This window comes from Rhinolophus ferrumequinum, chromosome 12, assembly GCF_004115265.2.
Source record: "Rhinolophus ferrumequinum isolate MPI-CBG mRhiFer1 chromosome 12, mRhiFer1_v1.p, whole genome shotgun sequence".
In the NCBI taxonomy this organism is placed as follows: Eukaryota; Metazoa; Chordata; class Mammalia; order Chiroptera; family Rhinolophidae; genus Rhinolophus; species Rhinolophus ferrumequinum.
Window position 1 is genome coordinate 41,176,891 of NC_046295.1, and position 21,438 is coordinate 41,198,328.

Genomic DNA, 21,438 nt, shown 5'->3' on the forward strand with positions numbered 1-21,438 from the left:
AATGCAATGTCGTTAGGGATACTTAGGGAAAATTTAATGTTGATGGGGTATTTATTTCCATGATTTTTATAAAAATATTAAAGGATATAGTATCATACCTGTCATGTAACTTAAAATTGTTCAGACCAATATTTATATTTTTAGATGAAGAAAAGGTGGCAAAATGTTAACAGTTGTTGAGTACTGGCTATATCAGTATTCATTGCCATTGTGTTTTTCTGTTTATAAGTTTTGTAGTTAAAAGTTCAGCACTTTTTAAAGCACAAAGAAGATACAGGTTCTTAAAGAATATTTTTATTTCTATCAGAAGTCCCACCTCAAACCACATAGTATCTAAAGCTACCTGATTTGGGATTTTATTTTTTAATCCCTGTTTACTAGTAATTAATAAAAACTTGAAATCCTACTAGATAACAGTGTTTTCCAAATGAGTGAATTTGCACTATAGAGATATATTTTTAAAATAATACAATGCTCGGTGATAGTATTTAGCTTAAGCTGAAGGAGTTATGTTTATTTAACATTTGGTTGTTGTACATCTCAAAATAATAGGAAAAAAAGGAAAGCTGAGCATTTGATATGTAATTTATTTTTGAGTATCTGTGTCTATTTTTGCAAATTATGGTTAATAATAAATTCCTATCTGTCTGGTGGGAATATACTTAAATGAAGATTAATGACTAAACATTGCTAAAACCCTTTGAGAATTATTTGATGTGTTACATGCACAGAGAGCATTCTCATTTATTATTTGACTTATAAATAACTTGGCAAAGAAGTAATGTATTAAGTTCACATCAGTCTTACAGATTAGGAGACAACATTAAATACGGAGGAAATTAGACCAACCTAACTTGGCAGCTTTCCAAGTTTTGTAAGACTGTTAAGGTCAGAATGTTTTATATCAATTATGAACACAAGCGATCTAATAAAGAGACATTTAGGGGAGATGGATTGCGTGAGGCTCTCTGTCAACTGTTCACTTAAGACAGGGATAAAGAGAAGGGAGCGATTGTAGAAACTTAGAAAAAGAGAACAATGGATGAAAAAGATTTTAAACAAGTTTTGTTCTTTTACATGCAACGTAACTTTCTTTCTCCCCAAGAAAGCTTCAGAAAAGTCTACATTGTCTTTTTCTGGGGAAAAGATGCTCACTTAAGTGTTGATTAAGTTTATTCTTTTCCCCCAAAATACTGTAACTGCAGTAAGTCTTGAGTTGTTTGGGCATCATATAAGTGAAGCCTGTAATGAGGCTATCTCCGTTCTGTCTTGAAGGAGTTCGAATGCTGGATGGAGACGTCACAGACATGGTCGAAGCAAAATCAGTTAGCTTCAACCCTCAGCATGTGCACATCTACAGTGCGAGCTGGGGCCCAGATGATGACGGCAAGACTGTGGATGGACCAGCTCCACTCACTCGGCAAGCCTTTGAAAATGGCGTCAGAATGGTAGGTTTCAAAAGCACCTCAGCTCATGCGGTGTCGATCGGTGATGATTCTCATGCCGCCATCTATGAAACTGGGGTCCCAGTGCTCCAGAAATAGGTGGAACTCATAGGCTGAGCCAGGAGACTGGTTAATTGAAAGAGATGCTGAACCTTTGGGATTAGATGCTGTATTTGTTCTGCAAATGAACTAAATGCTAGAGAGTTTCCCCTGAGAAGAACAGAGGTATATTTGGATGCTTATATTTATTCACAGGAAATATATTCATTCACGTGTTAATTTTGCATTTGGAGAAACGTATTCTCAGGACTGTGACATTCAGGAGAAGTAGAGCTACTGCAACGCTCCACTTGGTGTTGTTAAATCATCCAGCGATGTCCATCTGGACATCTGTCTTTGGAGTTCCTTCCCTAGGTCCACCTCTGTCGTAGGACAATATTATCTTTATGCTGGCTCCCGCATTCCCTAACCAGGCAGCTTGACTTGTGATTTCACTTGATTTCCTTGATTTCACTAAAAAGTTCATGACTACGCCCCCAAAACTGACCACATAATCTAATGCTAAGACGTCTGTTTCAAATTACAGATATTTTTCTTTTAATTAAAGTTTATTGGGGTGACATTGGTTAGTAAAGTTACCTAGGTTTCAGGTGTACAATTCTGTAATGCATCATCTGTATATCACGTTGTGTGTTCACCACCCAGAGTCAGTTCTCCTTCCATCACCATATAGTTGATCCCTTTTACCCTCATTATCCCCTCTCACCTCTTACCCTCTGGTAATTATACATATTTTAAAAATCCTGCCTTATTGTAATTCAATAAAAATTATTGAATTAAATATAAAATAAGGATGCTGTATGCTTGTAATTATGAAAGCTTATTTTATCATTAAGCCTCAGTTCAAATGTCATCTCTTCCCAGAATCCCTCTTGCTGCTCAAACTAAAATGAAGTATGAGACAGTCCTACCATGTACCCTCTATACTTTATATTCTTACTGGTGTTGCATATAGTCTTTCTCATAATTGTTCTTTATATCAGAGTTAGTTTTGTGTGTCTCTTCCTCACTAAATTTGAAGTCCCTAGAGAGCAGAGCTTGTGTTCCTCCCATCTTTATGGGCTTTGCAAAACGTATAGAGTACATTGGACTCTAATGAATACTCAGTCAATGTTTGTTGAATTTAATTTGCCACGAATTATGCTAACCACAGGGTTGTTATATATTAGCCCAGATTTTGGAACATAATGCATGCAGTTGATTCATGTAACGTTGCTGCTGGTGTACCAATAGTAATGATTCTTTCACCTTTGTGGGATTAATGTTAGGGTTTTAATCAGAAGACTGAGCTAAGCTGTCACCTGATTACTCTGATATCGCCTGGAGGGAAAGCTTATACACTTGTTATGTATATACTTCTAACTAAAAGATAGTTCAGGTTTTGTTAAGACATGCTTTCTAGCTCTGTCAATTTTCAGCTACATTAGAGCCCTTTTGAGCTAGAGGATAATGTTTTAAATTGTTGCCTAGTATTTTCCTTTCAAGGTATCTGAACACCAAATGAATACACTCTTAAGTAATCTGGTGATTTCTTTACCAAAACTCTGAACTATTCTCTCCCTGTGTGCCATCAACAGAGCAGTCATTCAAGCTAAACAAATAGAGCTTAGTTCATATTTGGTTTTCAAATTGTATGAGTATGGCTCTTAATATAATAAAGAGCAGTCTGGAATTTCTCATGAGTAAAATACTTACATTAGTAATGCGCATGATCTCATGAGTGTACTTATAGAGAGACTATGCCCATACGTAATAGCTGTCATTGAATCAGATGATATGGACCCATGGTTTTCAGTTTTTTTCTAGCTAGGGAATCTTTCATTCGATTGAAATCCTAACTGGAAGTTCAACGTGTAAAACAAATAATAAAAAGGGTATTTTGGTTAAAGGAAGCAAGGGTTACTATTAGAAACAAGTTCATCTGAGAAAGCTGTTCAAACTTACAGGAAGATAATATTTAGAAATAAATAATTTTGAGAAAGGTTACTCCAAACTCATTATTAATTACAAAAGTAACCCAGGCTTATTATAATAAATCATACTAGAAAATGAAATTAAAAATAGATTTCCCACCCAACTAGATAACCATTGTTAAGAGTATGGACTACATCTTTCCATGTTCCTATGCAGATTCATATACAGCTGGGGATCATACACCTCTGCACATTGCTGTTTTCACCTCACAGTGTATCATGGGCATCCTTCCAGGGCAATCCATAAAAATAGAACTCACTTATTCTAATGTTTCAAAATTTTTGGAGTGTGGAGATAACCATAATTTATTCAGTATTTCACTGGGATCTTTCAAGGTTTTAATCCAGAAATAAAAGGAGTTTAGTTTTCAAAGAAACCCTTTACTTTTAGAGTTAAGGTAGTAACAACAGCACAAAACTCTTGAAAACAACAAATTATTCTCTAGTTCCAGCATTGCACATCCAATTAGGGAAAAGCAGCAGTGACCCATTTAAATGTGATGAAATCAACAGGATAGGGTTTTTATGTGTTTAATACAATCTTCAGACTTAAGTTCGAGTTAAGTCCAGGATCTGTCATTTACTGCTCTTTGACCTGATATAGATCAAATTACCTCTCTGCTTCCATTTCCTCCTCTAAGGTAGGGTGATAATAGTACTTACTTACTGGGATATTATGAGTCTTAAATGAAGTGGTAATGCATGTAAAGCAATTGACACAATACCTGGAACATAATAGGTGCTCAAGAAAAGGAAAAAAAAAATACATATATATATATATTTCTTTTCTTTTATAATATAATATAATATATATATATATATATATATATATATTTCCCTCACAAAAGAGAACATGTCCTTCCAAAACACTTCATATTTCTCCTCAGTCCCCCATCCCTCTCTCCTCTACCCTTTCCACACTGTATGGCTCTAGATAATTCCATTGAGTTACCTGTAGAGGTAGATTAAAAATAATATGGTAAAAGTCTGTGTAGACTTTCTGAGTTCTGTAATGCCATTTACTTTGTTCTCCCTAAATCTTTACTCGTCTTTAATCACTTGCCTTTAGAAGCACATCTTCAATTTCATTGAGATAACCTCCCAATATCCAAATTCATTTCTGTTATCCATGTTTGGATACATACATGTATCCAAATGAATGGAGACATACATGATTAAAGGCCAATCGTGAAGAAATTTGGAAAGAATGTTCTGTGCAGAAGGAAGGAACAGCAAGAGCAAATCACCCTGAATGGAAAATGGTGTGCATGTCCTCATAGCACTGAATGCTAATTTGGGCTTTGGGAGCAACATGAACAGAAAGCAGGCAGTAAGAGATGGGTGGGAGTGGTAGAAAGGGGCTAGATCAGCAGGGCTTCCTAAACCTTGGAGGCTGTTCGCATTTTATTCTGTTACAGAGAACCACTGGAAGTTTTCAGCGGAATAGTGGCCTGATGAGATACACAATTTTAAAAGATGACTGCTGTGGAGAGAATGAACTGTATGTGGGATGAGGGATGAGAAGGCACAAGTGGAAGATTGAAATGGTCCAGCAAAGAGTTGATAATGAGTTGGACTAGGGTGGCAGCAATGTAGAGACAACTAGAGAGATCAGTGGTAACAGAGAGAAGCATAAGTATCAAGGAAGATTTTCACAAAGGAAATAAATACATTTCGCTCAGGGAGTCCAATATTGATTGTACCCATTCCTTCTGCTTGCTAATCAAAAAACGTAGCTAGTATTGGATTTCAGAATGCTCCCTATTTATTTACTGTAAGATAAGCATTTGGCTCAGTAGAATGTAACACTGTTTTCCAAGACTTTAACAAAATCAGAATTGATTCAATTTATAGCCTCTTTAGAATTAATGTACCCAAATTGCATTAGAGAAACTATGTTGAACAAACCATGTCACAGTTGACAACTTGCTCTTTCTCCCAAAGATTGCATTTAATTTGATGCTGAGGAGCGATAAAATAAAACGCAAGAATTAGAGGTATACAATTTGGGCCGCATGCAATTCCTAATAATATTAATGATGATGATGCAGCAACAACATTTAACATTTGGCAGTCTGCTATACTATAGTCACTCTGCTAAGCCCTAAAATAGATAACTTTTAATCTTCGCAATGATCTCATAAGATAGCTACTGGTCTCCCCAATTTTACAGAAAATAGGTATTCAGCATAGCTAAAGAAGTCAGAACATGGGTCTTAAAGAAATCTAGTAAGTCATTTTACATGTTGTCGTTGCTATGTTGTCACATCTGACCTTTTCGCTTCATCTGTGACCATATACTCTAGGTTTTCTCCTGTTCCTGTGGTGAATTAATTGTGTTCTTCCTTCATCTACCTCCTTCATTTCTTCACTGGATGCCATCCTTTCTTACCTCATCAAAGATAGGGCTTAATCAATTCTCTTCCGTCATCATCAAAATTTTCCTCTCGATTGTATTATTCCCACCCACATATGTTCATACTGTTAAACTCCGATCTCACAAGAGAGAGAGGAGAATCCCACTCTTGTCTCCTTATGTCCTTTCAATTTTGACCTCATTTCTCTTTTTCCCTTTACAACAAAATTCCTTGAAACCGTTGTTCATACTTGCCCTCACAAGCTCTCTTTTTTCTGTTATCTCTTGATGCGATTACATCAGGACTCTGACCCACCACTCCACTGACGCTGTTCTTGTCAAGGTCACAGTGACCTCCTTATGTGAAACCCAGTGCACTTGTCTGAACTCTATTAACAATTTTTACTAACAAGGAGGCCTGCCTGGTTCTTCCCGTCCACAGTATAGCACACACATGCTCCCAACTCATCAGAGCCCCTTCTTGCCAATTATTATCCCTCCCTTTGTTATATTTACTTATCTTATTGATTAATTTTCTTCTCCAGAAAGGCCCAGAATTTGACTGTTTTGTTCTCTATGTATTCCAAGTACCCAAAACAGTGTCTGTTTAGTGAATGAGTGAACTAATGTATGAATGAATGTGTGAATGACTTCCATACCAGTTTGCTACATAAACTGAATAAATTTACTAAGGGGTATACTTCCATTGTTTCTGATTAATAGTTTGGAAATGAGTTACTAACGTGCATGGTATTGTTTGGTGATCAATATACCCAGACCAAATTCAGACTCTCCAGTGTGTTCTAATACTTTCTTACCATGTTCAAGTTAATTAGCCTCTCTGAGGATCAGTTTGTTCCTCTATAAAATGGACCTAAATGTCGTAATTACTTTTTAGGGCTGTTGTGAGGATTATATGACTAAAGCCTGTAAAATACGAAGCAGAGTTCCTGGAACATAGTAAAGTCTCTCACCATGTTACAAATCTGTCATTATCACCACTGAAAAGGCAATGGTAATAAAAGTAAAATACTGACCAATCATACAAAATACTATAAAAAGTCTTGATTGTTCAAAATCTCTGGGTTTAATCAATTCCATATTGCTGAATGATCCTTAGGGAAGGTAAATATATAATGTTGAGGAATGGCCAAAATAAATGGGACAAAATATCCAAGAGGGTATTTTTTAAAGTTTATTCCATAACACAATAATTAATAAAATGCTTAGAAAAGGTGGGGGGGGAGGGATTTTGCTGTCAAATGTGCTTGAGAAACACCACTTATTATATGCTCCCTTTGGAAATTTAATAGTATGTTAAAGGCTCTGAGAACTCCTGCAGTAAAGAAATGTGTTTAACTTTATTTAATCAATATGTTAAACTTGAACCACACAGAAGCTTTTATTTTCATGACTTTGAATTTCTGTTAAATTTAATTTTGTTTTAAATACTTTAGAGCTGCTTTATGAAAATCCGGTTAAACGTTCTTACCTTTAGAGTCAGAACGTTAGCACTGGAAATAATTTTAGTGGTTGAATCGTTTTTACCAACCTTTCTTTGGGTATGTATTTACTTGTGAGTGTTACTACCATTCACTCATTCTCTCTTCTTAGAAATTGTGATTTCTGCTTTTCCTCATCCCGGTTATCCAATAAGTCTTTCTTTACTACTTTCCAAAAGTCTATGGAATCTGCCATTTTGTCCTCACACGTAGAGCCAGCATCTCTCATATAGACTTCGGCAGTAGCATGCTTCCAAAATGTCCATCCTCCCAGCTTGAGCTTCAACTTTGAAATCAGCATGAACACTGCAGCCAAAGAAGTACTCTTATATGTAAATCTTGTCATTTTGTCTTCTCTTCAAAACGCATCACTGCTCCCTGAGACCAGCAAGGAACATTCTAAGCCTCTTAGGAGGGAACATAGTTGTCTCACAATTTTGCCAGGGGTCTCAGAACCAAAATCTTACATATCATCTTAGGAAAAGACAGTTTAAAAGTTGATCTCATTCAAACGGACACTATTCCACTTACCATGGTAATTCTTTGGCCTGCCTCCTTGGTATGACTGGCAGAGACTTCCCTTAGGGGAAACTTTTGCCCTCATCTCCCCAGGCAGTTCTAAATAGGAAAACGATTTTATAAAATGAGTGAGTCAGCTGACAGTGTTTCAGATAATAGGTGACCCACGGTTTAGTGTCAGAATAAGAAGGTAATTGCCAAAAGTTTTATTTGACAGATTCTTTATTCATTCATTTGTGATTGTATTCAGGAGACCTTCACTGGGTGATTATAATATTCCAGGCACTTTGCTGGGTGGCAGTGAAAGATGAATAATACTCAGCACTTGTCTTTGGGGAGCTCACCATATAATGATGAATAAATGTTCTAAATGAAGTGCAAGCAAACTCCCAAAGTCCTTTCAGAGAATAGAATTAGATAAACAATAAGAAGGACAGACTAAACAGCACACAATAACAAAACTTATTGTGTGCAGTCTAGTTGCCTTGCAGTCATCGTTTTTGCTCCATTTGAGTTATTAGATTTTAATAATACTTGGTGCATTTGATATTCAGCAGCAGGCATCTAATGCACTGACAGCATTTCACAATTTTTTCACAAGTGTGTTTAATAATATCCTTTAGAAAACGAGATTATAAAAAACTTGGAATCAAATCTTATCCTTTCCCCATCAGAAAACCCTATATTAAAGTTATCAGTACTCCTCTTATTATTTTACTCAAGAACTATTTCTTAAGTACCCACTACATAACAAGCAATGGTTTGGTGTTTAATCTTTATCTGGAGAAATCGTGTACCTCATTGAGATATTGTAGCAACACAGCTTACAGATTCTGCTTTGCCATTTTATCTACAAGTAAACTTTCAATTTCAGGTCATTTTTCTTTGAGCTGTTTAAGCTTTGATATTAAAGCATTCAGATGAATTCAATACAGAACCAACGTCAAGGATGTGGAACATAAAGAGGTGAAACCAGAATCACTGGCCCCTAATCTCCTTGTCAGAACTGTGTCATTTATCCTATTTTTCACTCTGCTCTTCTATTTAGGGGTCCAGATGGAAACAGAGCATTTGATGAATATCTATTGGCACATCCCTGGCTGTTGAATCTCTTATGAAGTCTCTGATCATCATCAATTTCCTATCAATTTACCAGATTTTACAGCTAATTGGAGATTTGGAATATTTGCTGAAAGCACAAGGTTGCTTTACAATCACACATTGTCTCTTACACACACAGACACGTGTGCATACACACAGACACACACACACACACACACACACACACACACACACACACATTTCTTCACCCTTAAATTAAAGGCATATGTTCACCAGGAAGGGAGAGAAAGGATATAATGAGCTTGTATATTAAAAGCAGTAATAATAATCATAATAAAATTAACCAATTCCACTTGGGAGGGATGTGTTTTTATCTGATATACACCCAGCTGTAACAGAATTGGTACCAGTTTGCATTTTAATAAATGACAGATTGCTATTAAATTAGTTGGCAAATGTTGTAAAACTTTGGAAAGATATATGGGTAGGCAAAGATAAACAAGGGAGCTTATTTAATATTGGTTCCACTTAATGAAAATTGACTTTCACCGAGGTTTGTTTTAAAAATCCTCTCTTAGGATCTAACAATATGGTGATGGAACACTCTGTCTTTAGAGTTTTAACAAAGTTATGAAGTGATTTGTCAAGTGGACCTAATATAAGATTATCCATTTTGGAAACAAAGAAATGTCATAAATGCATATGCAGTTTCACATTCTATAATCTTCACAAAGATGTCTGCTATCCAAGTGTTAGATTTAGATTACTGTGTTATTGTGAATTGCGATGCATTTTTATGGGAAGGATCACAAATCTATTCTAGCCTTGTGTAGGTGCAAATGTCAAATATTTATTGTCATCTTTTTTTTTCAGTTTTAGTTTAGAGATTCATTCTTAACTCTACAAATAGTTTATACTAACTTTTGCAAATTCCATTCTAAATCCCTCTGTTCTAACTGGTGGATTAGCCAGATATCAGTAGCAGTCCTATTTTCTTTTAGTTTGTTTTGTTCTATTTATAATGACAATGGGGCCACCTGGGGAGTAAGTGAAGTCCTTATCACAGGAGTCCTTCTAGTAGAGACTGAATGGCTCCGTTAGAGGGAAGATACAAAATCAGACAGGAGTTGGATTAGGTCAAGTTAAGGTCCATACCAATCATGAGTTTCTGTGATTCTGAACATAGATTTGAAAAGTTGATGGAGGAGAAAGACAGATCAATTTTCTACAACAAAATATGGCAGTAACCAGAAAAGAAAGGCCGTTGTGTAATAAACAAGGATAAATTAAACTGAATTGATAGTGTCAAGTGATTTAAAAGTATATATGACTTTTATAGCAGATGTTTTTTTCACTTAACCTGAGCCTACATTCCTCATCTTTCAGATGAAAACAATCAAACTTAATATTCAGAATTGTAAACATGATTTTTAATTTGGATAGCCACTTGAGTTAAGCAAAGGGATGATCCTCACAGGACCTATCTCAGTCTACCGGTTTGGAAACTAACTCTTGGCAAATTAGGTAACCTGGCCTTTAGGAAGCATGACTGTGGTTCCGATGAGTTTCTGTCTTCTTCCAAGCCTGTGCTCTTCACCACCACACTCTGTGATATTGGTTCCTGTCAGGTACATCATATGGATGTGTCTGTGCAGTTTTCAGTCAATGGTAGCTGTAATTCCTGTCATGAAAGTGAACACTGCAACAGAGACCTCTCTCTTCTCTGAATTCCTGGAAAATTTATCATCCAGACAACTGACTTGGCATATTCTGAACTTCTGAACTTCACTGTAGTGTCTTCTTCTCTTCATCCCTCCATGCAGCCTGTGGTGATGTAGAATGTACTGGCCTTAAAGTTGCAGAGAGCCAGGCTGAAATCTCAGTTTGGTTTCTCTCTAGCGTTTTGACATGGAACAAGTGACTAAGTTATGGAGCTTCCATCTCTCTGAGAAAAGGGTATGATAAGACTGCATGGAGCTGTTGTGAAGATTGACAGATCTCACATGTAAAGTGCTCAGCCCAACTGTTCATCTCCTCCTCAGAGGAAGGGCCACCTTTGATGCAGCTTTAAGAACCCCAGAGTAGCTACCACAGAGTTTTGTAAACGATGTAAGCCTCATATCAATTGTAATTTTTTCAAAAGTATGGTTTGCTTTTATGGGAAGAAAATATAGAGGGCTGATTTTCTCTATATTATGAGCTACTCCAGAAAAGGTCAAGGTTATTGTCTCATGGAGCAGAGGCTTGTGACAGCCAACCCCCATGGTGGGCTTTAGAGAGGGGCAGCTTGCTTACCCTTTCAGAGTGGAGCTGCAGTTGGAACCAGTCCACGGTGGGGCATTCTGTTACCTAGAACTAACTTAGAGTATAAACTTTTCATTATTGCTGGAGTATCCCTCTATTCTTCTTTCCAAGTGCCTTTCAAACATTTACAATAAATTCCTTTCATACCCCTTTTGATAATAAATGTTTTTATTCTCTATGAAAGGAATTTTTCAAATTCTACTCCTTCGATATAAATTTAAATGTGATGGTATCTTTCTGGGCATTTCCAAAATAAGTAATTAATGTTGATATTGGAAATGTCCTTTTCAATTTCATAAACCTGGATCTCCTGAAAGTCTGAGATGATTTTGCCTTTGCTCTGAGATGACCCAAGATGTAGAAACTTTTGGCAAGTATATATTTTTTCTCCCCAAAATGGGAATAATGGGATCATCACTGTACTCAGAATAGCTGTGTTGGTGCTGTTAGTTATTGATTATGATTACTTCGGAGAGCATATGAGATTCACATGTACTTTTTCAGCTGCTTGGAATGAGGAATCAAGCCACCTAATCTGCATGCTCCTCCTCCCAACCAGTGTTAGTAGTCTCCACACCATTGGAGAACAGCTCAGACAGGGTTCAGAGCTTGGAGGACTGTGGTAGTGACTGGAAGTAAATAACCTGCATCTTGCTGAGGCTTCAGTGAGTCAGGTGAGGAAAACAAGGTCTGAGAAAAAAATTGACCGATATGAATTGACCACAGATAGAACAATAAAAACAGACAGTTGTTTGGGCATTGTTGATTTAGTAAATGAGATAGGGCAGGAGGAGAACATTTTGTGTGTGTGGGGGGGGGGGCAGTTTATTCCCCTGTAATTCACTGGTGTTAATCAAGCAGTGTTTCCCTAAACCATGTTAAGCATTTTCAGAAGCAGCCAGTGTCAGTACCAGTCACTGGGATGAGCGCTGGTTGACATGAGATTGGATCCATCTGGTCCGAGCCCCGCTAACTTAATTTCATTACGCAAGACTTTAAAGTTTCATTGCATGAACCTCTTATATGTCCAGTTTTAAATAATACCATAGCACTTTATTTAGCTCCAAATGTTTATTATGTGAAGTTCCTGATGTAAGAATATCTAAAGGTTAATAGGAAAGTTATTTGCTTGAAAGCATATTTATTTCCATTAGTAAACACACCTGGTTTTTATTTCTCACTAGATATTCTATACTTCTTTCATGAAAGACTGATTTTCTTCTTTCAGCTATACTTTAAAAATAAACAAAGAGGGGTGGCCCATTAGCTCAGCTGGTTAGAGCGTGCTGCTAATAACACCAAGGTTGCCGGTTCGAGCCCCACATGGGCCACTGTGAGCTGCGCCCTCCTTAAAAATAAAATAATAAAATAAAAATAAAGAAAGAAAAAGAAATCTACACTGCTGTAATACTGCTGTCAGAAGCCAGAGGTCACACTATTGTGCAATTCGGTGATAAAGTGTAAGGAGCTATATTGTGTTTGCAAGCCCTCAGTGTACCCCTTCTGAAGAAAGGGCAACTCGGATAACAGGATTAATTTTACCAAGCCTTTGCCTCGCTGATGCTCTACTGAATTTATATCCTAGCAGATATGGTGGATAAGCAACTCAATTTGTTGTTTTTGCTGTTGTTTTCTTTTTATTTACACAATAAAGTAAGAACCTGGTTGTGGGGGAGTTCTGCATTTGCAGCATGGATTAATTATTCTTTACGCTAATGTTTGACCACATTACTCGAAATGCCCTTTTAGAAAACCAAGCTAAAGTTACCTTTATGTTCCTTAAATTCAGTGCATCACGCTGCTCATTCCTGTACTAGAACATGAATGATACTGTAAAAAAGACCCTAAAGGGAGGTTATATGTGGCATTGAAAATTTTGTCATTTTACCAGAACTGGTTGCAACTATTGTCACCACCAGCTGATCCCATGATTATTGTCAGGCTCTCTGTTCCTTTAAAACAGAAGTTGACTGCATTTGGTATGCTCCGGAAGCATATAAAATGGATTTTCTTTTGTGTGTGGTACAATTAATATGATCGCTAATAACTGCATCTAGTGTTTTCAGTGTATTATTAAAAAGTCAACATAACATAAAAAAATTGCTTAATACACATGGCTTTGAAACCTATTGTGTACACAGCAAGTCAGAATACAGAAAACCTGATGTGGGGCAGAAAAGATGGGTGAGGTTGAGATAGGGAGGAAAGGAAGGGAGTGAAGTCATGTCACATGAGAAAAGGCAGAAAGACAAAAATGGGGAGAAATAGATTACTCTCCACAAAAGACTTCTATGCTTTTCACTTTTAGTATTTTAGAAAAAGATAACTGCATTTGTCTTTTCAATCTTTGCCCTCATCAACCATCTTTTGACAGGTGAAAGGAAGTACCATAGAACGAGAATGGTGAAGACACTCCCATGGAGTGTTTTCTGGAAGTCAGTCTGTGCATGTGCAGACAGTCCCTTCCTCCAAATCTGATTCCGTGCTACATGGGCAGCTCTGGTAGTGGACACACTAAGGCAGGTATAGAAAGATTGATAACAGCAGGAAGGGGAGACACTGGGCTGATAGAAGGCTGCAGGGAGCAGGTGTGGGTGGAGGACACTCTCCTGTGTTTTGGCTATGTGTTGAAATCATCTTTGGGAAGCTGTTGCTTTCCATTGTTAAGCATTTTCAATCTGGAATTTTTACTTGGAAACAAGTGGAATTACCAAGTTGTTGGCTGTGCTCAAATCATCACATAAACCATAATTAATAACAGTCAGGTTTTAAAATAAATAGAGTATTTTCCTTGTTTACCTTAGTAGTTTTGAGAGCACAATAATTAAATATTCTGAGGGCAGAAGTGGAATCAAGTGAAACCTGTATATTCTTTACATCAGACATTCCAACTTGTGGAGTCGATCATAAAAATAAGAGTCAGGCATGCTTATTTTCTAGGTTAGGGTACTATGGGCTGACGAATTTAGCACGTTGGCGTGGATTGTTCTGACATAAAGCAGATTCCTAACCTCAGAGGCCATGTCTCCTTTTACTCTTTTAAAAACATCTCATATCTGTCTCATTCAATTCCTTTGTGTTTTGGTGGAGAGTGGCCCATTTTATTCTCCAGGTCCAATTCTGTCTTATATAATTTCCCTACCCCCACCCCCCATCTTTCCCAAATGAACTGATTGAAGGAATAAGTCTCAGGATTTAGTATGCTCTTTCTCAAAGATGTCTGATTGCATCTGTACTATGACTGAACTCTCTTGGTGCATCCCAAAGGGTGGGTGACTTTCTCCCACCATGTTACAACAGTGTCTCTGCAAGGGATTGAAAATGGAGGTGTGACCATCTTCTCCTAATTTGTTTTCAATTATGGAGTATATATCTTTTCTGATTACTTTTTAGGTCATCCTAAGAGGCTTTCATTTTCATGGGAATCATCTGTGCTATTGATGATAATGATTGAAAGAGTTATTAAGTATTGCTTTAAAAAGCAATATACATTTTAGAATTCTGGAACAAACATTTTGTGTGAGCACTACAAATACCTTTCAATGTTCGGCGGTGTTCTTGTTTTACCTTTATATTATGTTTGTAGACTAGATCTATTTCTTTCAATGAATTCTTCTCTATTACAGAACAGTATTTATTTTGGAAATGCTAGTCAGAATGTCCTAGAGCTTTAAACAGATGAACAGTTCTCCCTTCATATCTTAGCTGCTGAGTAGTTGCAGGTGTCTTTGTCTTTTTCCAACCTCTTCCATCCTGAAGCCCCTTTGTCTGTGAACCGTATATGGAAGACTTCCATAAGTGGCTGTGCTCTCTTCTCACTGAGTGGACAACTGTCATCTAAAGGTGGGGAGCAGAATGGTGAGGGGCTTTGCTCAACAGAGTATTCAGGCTGTACTTGGAAGATATCACAGTTAAGTGAAAGTTGTTTTACTGTCTTTCTGTGTCGACACATACAGATATGGAGGTTCTAATCAAACTTGTTGGGGTCTCCATCTCCTGTCTCTGCCTCATTCTTGTTATATGATAGTGTGCATGTTACTTAATATTACAGTTTTTAATCTATAAAAATGTATATATAGCTTGCTGGTATTGCTCTAAATTAATGAATATATATATGAAAGTACCTAGCACAGTGTCCAGTCACATTTCTTTTTTGTATTGCAAGAAGTCTTCAGTCACTTATTCATGTCCCTTTAAAAATACTGTCTAAGCAATTTGGGAGAAGAAAGTAATATTAAAATACCAAATAAAATCTTACTGTACTGGCTGAAAAATTATCACAGCATTTTAAAGGAAGAAATTTAGTTCTATCAAACTCTATTGCTCTTAAAACCTGGCTTGGGGTGTATGATTTAATTGGTAATCCAGCATAAAGTAGCTATGTTTGACCTCGTGAACCACAAGAAAATCCAGTTCCTTTCTAGCCTTTAATGATAACTCCATGGGGTATTATAAATTGATTTTTGTGGGGCATACATAAGAAGAAACACATGCACAATTAGATACACAATGAAAGAGAATATTTAGAGTTTAGTCAAATGGGTCCTGTGTGGATTTCACAATATATTTTGCCTTAAGTTTACTAACTTTTAACTTGGCACTCAAATAAATTGGAGAACTTTTTTTTTTTCCTCATTCAAAGCCATATTTAAATAACCAATTGCAATCATAATACTTTACCAAACTAGAAAATGTTATTTCTTATATTTGGGGAAAATATGTGTCTCAAGATTCTTTTCTCCTTACAATATTCTGCCCACCTTCCTTCTCCCTACATCCCGCATTATGCTTTAGTTCTTAAATTACTCTGAATTTTGGAGAAATTTCCAGATTTTTTTGTCACCACATATGTTTTGGTTTTCTGAATATTGCACACTAATGAAAATCCCCTGTGCATCTGTACTAAATAAATCTTTGAATTGTTAATTGTTTCAGATTAACCCCATGTATCTTTAGCAGCTGTCTTTGCATTTTCAGCCGACAAATTCAGTCTGTTTATTTCTGGGTCTTTAATCATAAACCATACATACATGCATAAAGGTCAGATTGCCTGATGGATAGAATGCCGGCAGCATCTGTATATTCTGTAGCCTCCTTGGGGGGCAGGTCATCCTTTATCTCCTCCTCTCACCTTTTGTTAGTCAGCTCCAGCTACTGTAACAGATTACCACAGACAAGGTGACTTAAACAGCAGGAATGTATTTTCTCCTAGTTCTAGAGTCTAAAAGTTTAAAAGTGTGCGATCAAGGTGCCTGGGTTCTGGTGATACTTGTCAACTTACACATGGCCAGCTCCTCACGGTGTCTTCACATGGCCTTTCCTCTGTGGCTCCACTCTTGGTGTCTCCTCCTCTTCTCGTAAGGGACATCAGTCCTATTAGATTAGGCCCCCAGTCCTATGATCTTCTTTAGCTTTAACTCCTTAAAGGCCCCATCTTCAAATACAGTTACATTGGGGTTAGAGTCTCAACATACGTATTTGTGGGGGGAGGGCACAGTCCATTATACACCTTAAGGATGATGCTAGGTGTCTCCCATTCCAGCCTCCAGATCCCCGCTCCCCTTCTCTCCATGTACTCCATGCTGAGGGATACTGATCTTTATGTCCTCTACCTAAGAGCTCTCAGGTCCTCTGGCTTCTGATAGGGTTTGGCCAGTGGGCTACGCTGGCAAAAAATGGGAGGAGGGAAGAGGAGGCTGGGTCTCAGTCTGTATTCCCCTGGCCCCCTCCCTGCAGGGTCGATATGGGTTGGTGTGTCCCCTGACCAGTTCTCAACTCCATTAGCCCCTCTGCCCCCCAGCTCCAGTGACTCTCTTCTCCCCCGCTCCTAGGAGGCATGGTGGGGGGTTATTGACACCACAGTGTCCTTTAGGGTTTCCCTTCATTATGCCCAGTTGTGAAATAATCACCTCAGATTATCTCTCTCATACAAGGACATCACCTCTGTCTGGGAAGGATGTTTCCAGGGTATCAACAACCCACTATCCTGTCACCACTGTTACCACAGCCCAGTGGATCTCTAAAAGGCCCCTTAGCAACTTCATTGTTCCTCCAGAGTGGTGTCATCTGTGGAGACTGCCAGAATAGAATGACTTGTGGTCATACTTCTGAAGGAGTCCTTGTCAGGTTGGGATTTGTAGGGGACTTTTGGGGTCACAACCTAATTCTGCCACCAAGTCTGGAGAGAACTTGGAGGCTGGTCTGCTCTTAGATCCTAATGCCAAGCTTCAGTGAAGACATTGGAGTTTTCGCTAAAAACAGTATAACAAACATAAGCCAGCCTTCTTTTGCCCAAAAGAAGACTGCTGTAAGGGTTAAGGGTTCAGGCTTTGGTTCCAATTGGATTTCAAGCTCTGGCTGTGGTATTACTGAGCATTTCTGAGCCCCAGTTTGCTCATGTATAAAATGATGATGCTATAGACTCGAATTGTGCCAAATAATGTTTGGACAGTGCTTGGTGCTGTAAGTTTCTATAAATGTTAGCCTCTGTTGTTTTTAATATACAGTGATCCTTCTATGTGTAACACCCCTCTAGATCAGAAAGTAAACTTATTTCTGAAGAATCAGTTCTTTGTTTTTCCTCTTAATAAAGAAATAAATGTGTTTGTTTATAAAAGTCATACGTGGTCACGGAAGGATGGTATGGAAAAGAAAATAAGTCTTTCCTAATCTGACCAAACAGAATAAGTTCTTTTACATTATCACTTTATGGTAGCTTTATAATATAACTTACACACATTAACTTCTTTACATACAAACATTTTTTTCCTACACTGACACCATACTATTTTGTATCCTACATTTGTCACTACACTGTGAACATAAAAGTATCTTGTGGACTATTTCTTTTCTTTCTTTCTTTCTTCTTCTTTCTTTCTTTCTTTCTTTCTTTCTTTCTTTCTTTCTTTCTTTCTTTTCTTTCTTTCTTTCTTTCTATCTTTCTATCTTTCTTTTTTGACTATTTCCTTATTAAATATTCTTAAAAATGGAAATCATTTTTAAAGATCTTTTCATTGAATTTTATACCCAGGCACAGTCATAATTTTACATAGATATGTAAATGTGATTTGCCATGTGTGCTTTCTCTTTGCTTTGTAGTTCTTAACCTATTATTTATTATGGTGTTGTTTAAACCAGGTGAGTTTTTTCATTATCTCTTTTGTTCTGTTGACCTGTTAGGTAAGGCTCCCATGTAACGTCTTTTTGCCTACAATACAGCCCCTTAGTGTGTGATAAATAGGGTACATTTGGTGATGAACTGGAACCTTCTTCCTTCTCTTGCTGTAATGTTCTATTTCTGAGGTCTAGATATGTCAGCCCCTAGAGTTTCTCAATCCGGCACCCACACCATGTTAAGGAGCAATTCCTTCTAGAATTGACAAAGTATTTAATGCTTAGTTTATGATGGCTTAGTGGTCTTTGCATCTTTTTCTCTGTTTCATGAATATTTTGATGGAAAACTGAGGGAAGGTAAACCAGGCCCAGCTGTCTCGGGCAATAGAATCCAGAAGTTTCTTCTCTCTCTTCATGAATTGTTCTCTTTTGTCTATAATCATATTGGATTTTTCCATGTTGCATGACAAAAGGAAAGCTATGCTCAAGTCGGTCAAATCATGTCATAAATATTCTGTTCTGTGAGGATTCAGAGTCAGAGACAGCTTATCACAAATACTCCAAATTCTTTGTTGTCGCTCTTTTCTTGGCTTTTTCCAGAAGTTCCAGGACAACATCCCAAATACTTTAATCTATACCTAAGACTGGAAAGTTAGGGTCTGGAAGGAAGAAAGAGTCTCAGCCATCACTAGCTCTGTGACTTTGGTTCTCACTTCCTGATTACAAAATGATAGATTTGGCCTAGATATCCTCCAGTGTGCCCTCTAGTTTTAAAATGGTAAAAATTTCTCAAGGACTCACCTCTTCCTAGAAATATGCTTTACTTTGGCTTATTTCTCTTTTTCCTCCCAAAGACCTGATCTTATAGAACCAAAGAGCCACTATGCTTCAATATACCTATGTTATGCTTTGCTTCTTCTTGACTATTTTAGTTTATGACAAGATTTGGCACAAAGGATGTGATTCCATCCCCTAGCTGTGTAAGGAAAACTTCATGGGTCCCTCTGAAGAAAGTATCTACGGTCAAATATGTTTAGAAATTATTTCAGACTGTAACCCCCTTCCCCTTGGACAATCACTTTTTTAGCAATTAATATCTGAACTTTTACTTTTTAATTATAGTTGGCATGTAGTATTATTTTATATAAGTTTCATGTGTGCAGCATAGTGGTTAGACATTTATATAATTTACAAAGTGATTCTCCTCCATAAGTCTAGTATCCACCTCGCACCATACATAATTATTATAATATTATTGACTATATTCCCTATGCTATACTTTATACCCCCATGAATATTTTGTAACTACCAATTTGTACTTCTTAATCCTGTCACCTTTTTCACCGAGTCCCCCAATCCCTCTCCTATCTAGCAACCGTCAGTTTGTTCTCTGTATCTATGCGTGTTTCCGTTTTGTTTGTTCATTTATTATCTTCTTTAGATTCCACATACAAGTGAAATCATATGGTATTTGTTCTTCGCTATCTGACTTATTTCACTTAGCATAATGCCCTCTGGGTCCAACCATGTTGTCACGTCACAAGCTCTTAAATTCTGCAATCAGGGAACCTGTTTAGGTTTGCTTAACTCAAATGTTCCCAAACTTTTGATCGTAAAATCATTTTATTTCTGGTACCAGCCATTAATCCCTTACTGATTAGTGTCCACATCATGCTTGGGGAGGCACAGCTCTGGAAAGAAGGATATTGTACCCAGTTCTGCCACTCACTGACGATGTTATCTCAGGATAAGTATATAACCTCTCTACACCTCATGTTCCTCATCATGTTAAATGAGGGTGCACAATAGCATCCCCTTCATGGTGAATGTAAATATTTAGAGCAAGATTACATGACTATAGTGATTTATGATTAATAAAAATACTATTCTGAGGACTGACTGGGTTAAAATTTTGTCCTTCCACTTACTAGCTATATGATCTTAGAAACATTACTTACCACATTTTTTCATCTGTACAATGGAGAAAAAAACTGTACCATTCTCATAGGGTTATTAGAAGAATTGATTCCGATTCAAGTAAAACATTTAGAATTGCGCTTGGTCCGTGGTAGGTACCTAATAAATGTTAGCTCTTATTATTGTCATCATTGATGCTCTTGTTACTTCTCTGACTTTGTCATCTGAAAGGGATTATTTTAGTTTCTTTTTTATTGGGATGTAATTGACGTATACATTTTATTAGTTTCAAGTGTACACCATTAATGATTCAATATCTGTATGTACTGTGAAATGATCATGACAGTGAGTCTAATTAACTTCCATCAGCACACAGTTACAGTTGTTTTTTCTTGTGATGAGAACCTTTAAGATCTTCTCTCTTAGCAACTTTAAATATATAATACAGTACTACTAACTATAGTCACCATGCTGTCCATTGGATTATTTTACTTTCCAAATGCAACTCCTCTTACCTCAAAAAAACCAGCTTAACTTTGGCGGGTTATTAAAATAACATTACACCTCTCCTGTAAATATTTGATTCTGCCCTGTTGATTTTAATCTTCTCTTCATCTAGAGCCTGTGATCCTTGTCTTCCCTCATTTAACTTTTTAACTTTTTCTGTTTGTGAACAGGGGAGACGAGGTCTCGGCTCTGTTTTTGTCTGGGCATCAGGAAATGGCGGAAGGAGCAAAGACCACTGCTCCTGTGACGGCTACACCAACAGCATCTACACCATCTCCATCAGCAGCACAGCCGAGAGTGGAAAGAAGCCTTGGTACCTGGAAGAGTGTTCTTCCACACTGGCCACAACCTACAGCAGCGGAGAGTCCTACGATAAGAAAATAGTATGTGCCATTTGCATGTCTGTCATGATTTATTTATTTATCTTTCACCTTGACATACAAAAGGAAAACCAAAAATTTATATGCATAAGTAGTATATGGAAAGAAAAAGTCCCATTAGCTAATTACTCAACAGAAGTATTTATAAAATGGTACCATTTCATTGAAAAAGCCAGCCCAGTCATTACATTTCCAGCATTTAAGGGGCCTTAGACCTGATTAAGCTTTAGTTGTATTGAGGACAATTGAATGGTCCATGTTCACCTGGTGAGTTAGTGACAGAGAAGAGACTAGACTCTA

General features: G+C 37.2%; 1 protein-coding gene across 4 annotated transcripts in view; it reads left to right on the forward strand.

The window, feature by feature from the left end:
* The window catches only part of PCSK5 (proprotein convertase subtilisin/kexin type 5), a 400,588-nt gene that overhangs the window by 156,093 nt on the left and 223,057 nt on the right, over positions 1 to 21,438 (forward strand). For all 4 annotated transcript variants that reach the window (XM_033123077.1, XM_033123075.1, XM_033123076.1 and 1 more), the window contains exons 7-8: positions 1,276 to 1,448; positions 20,929 to 21,141. In XM_033123077.1, the coding sequence (XP_032978968.1) occupies positions 1,276 to 1,448; positions 20,929 to 21,141 (386 nt within the window). The remainder of the gene's footprint in view (positions 1 to 1,275; positions 1,449 to 20,928; positions 21,142 to 21,438) is intronic.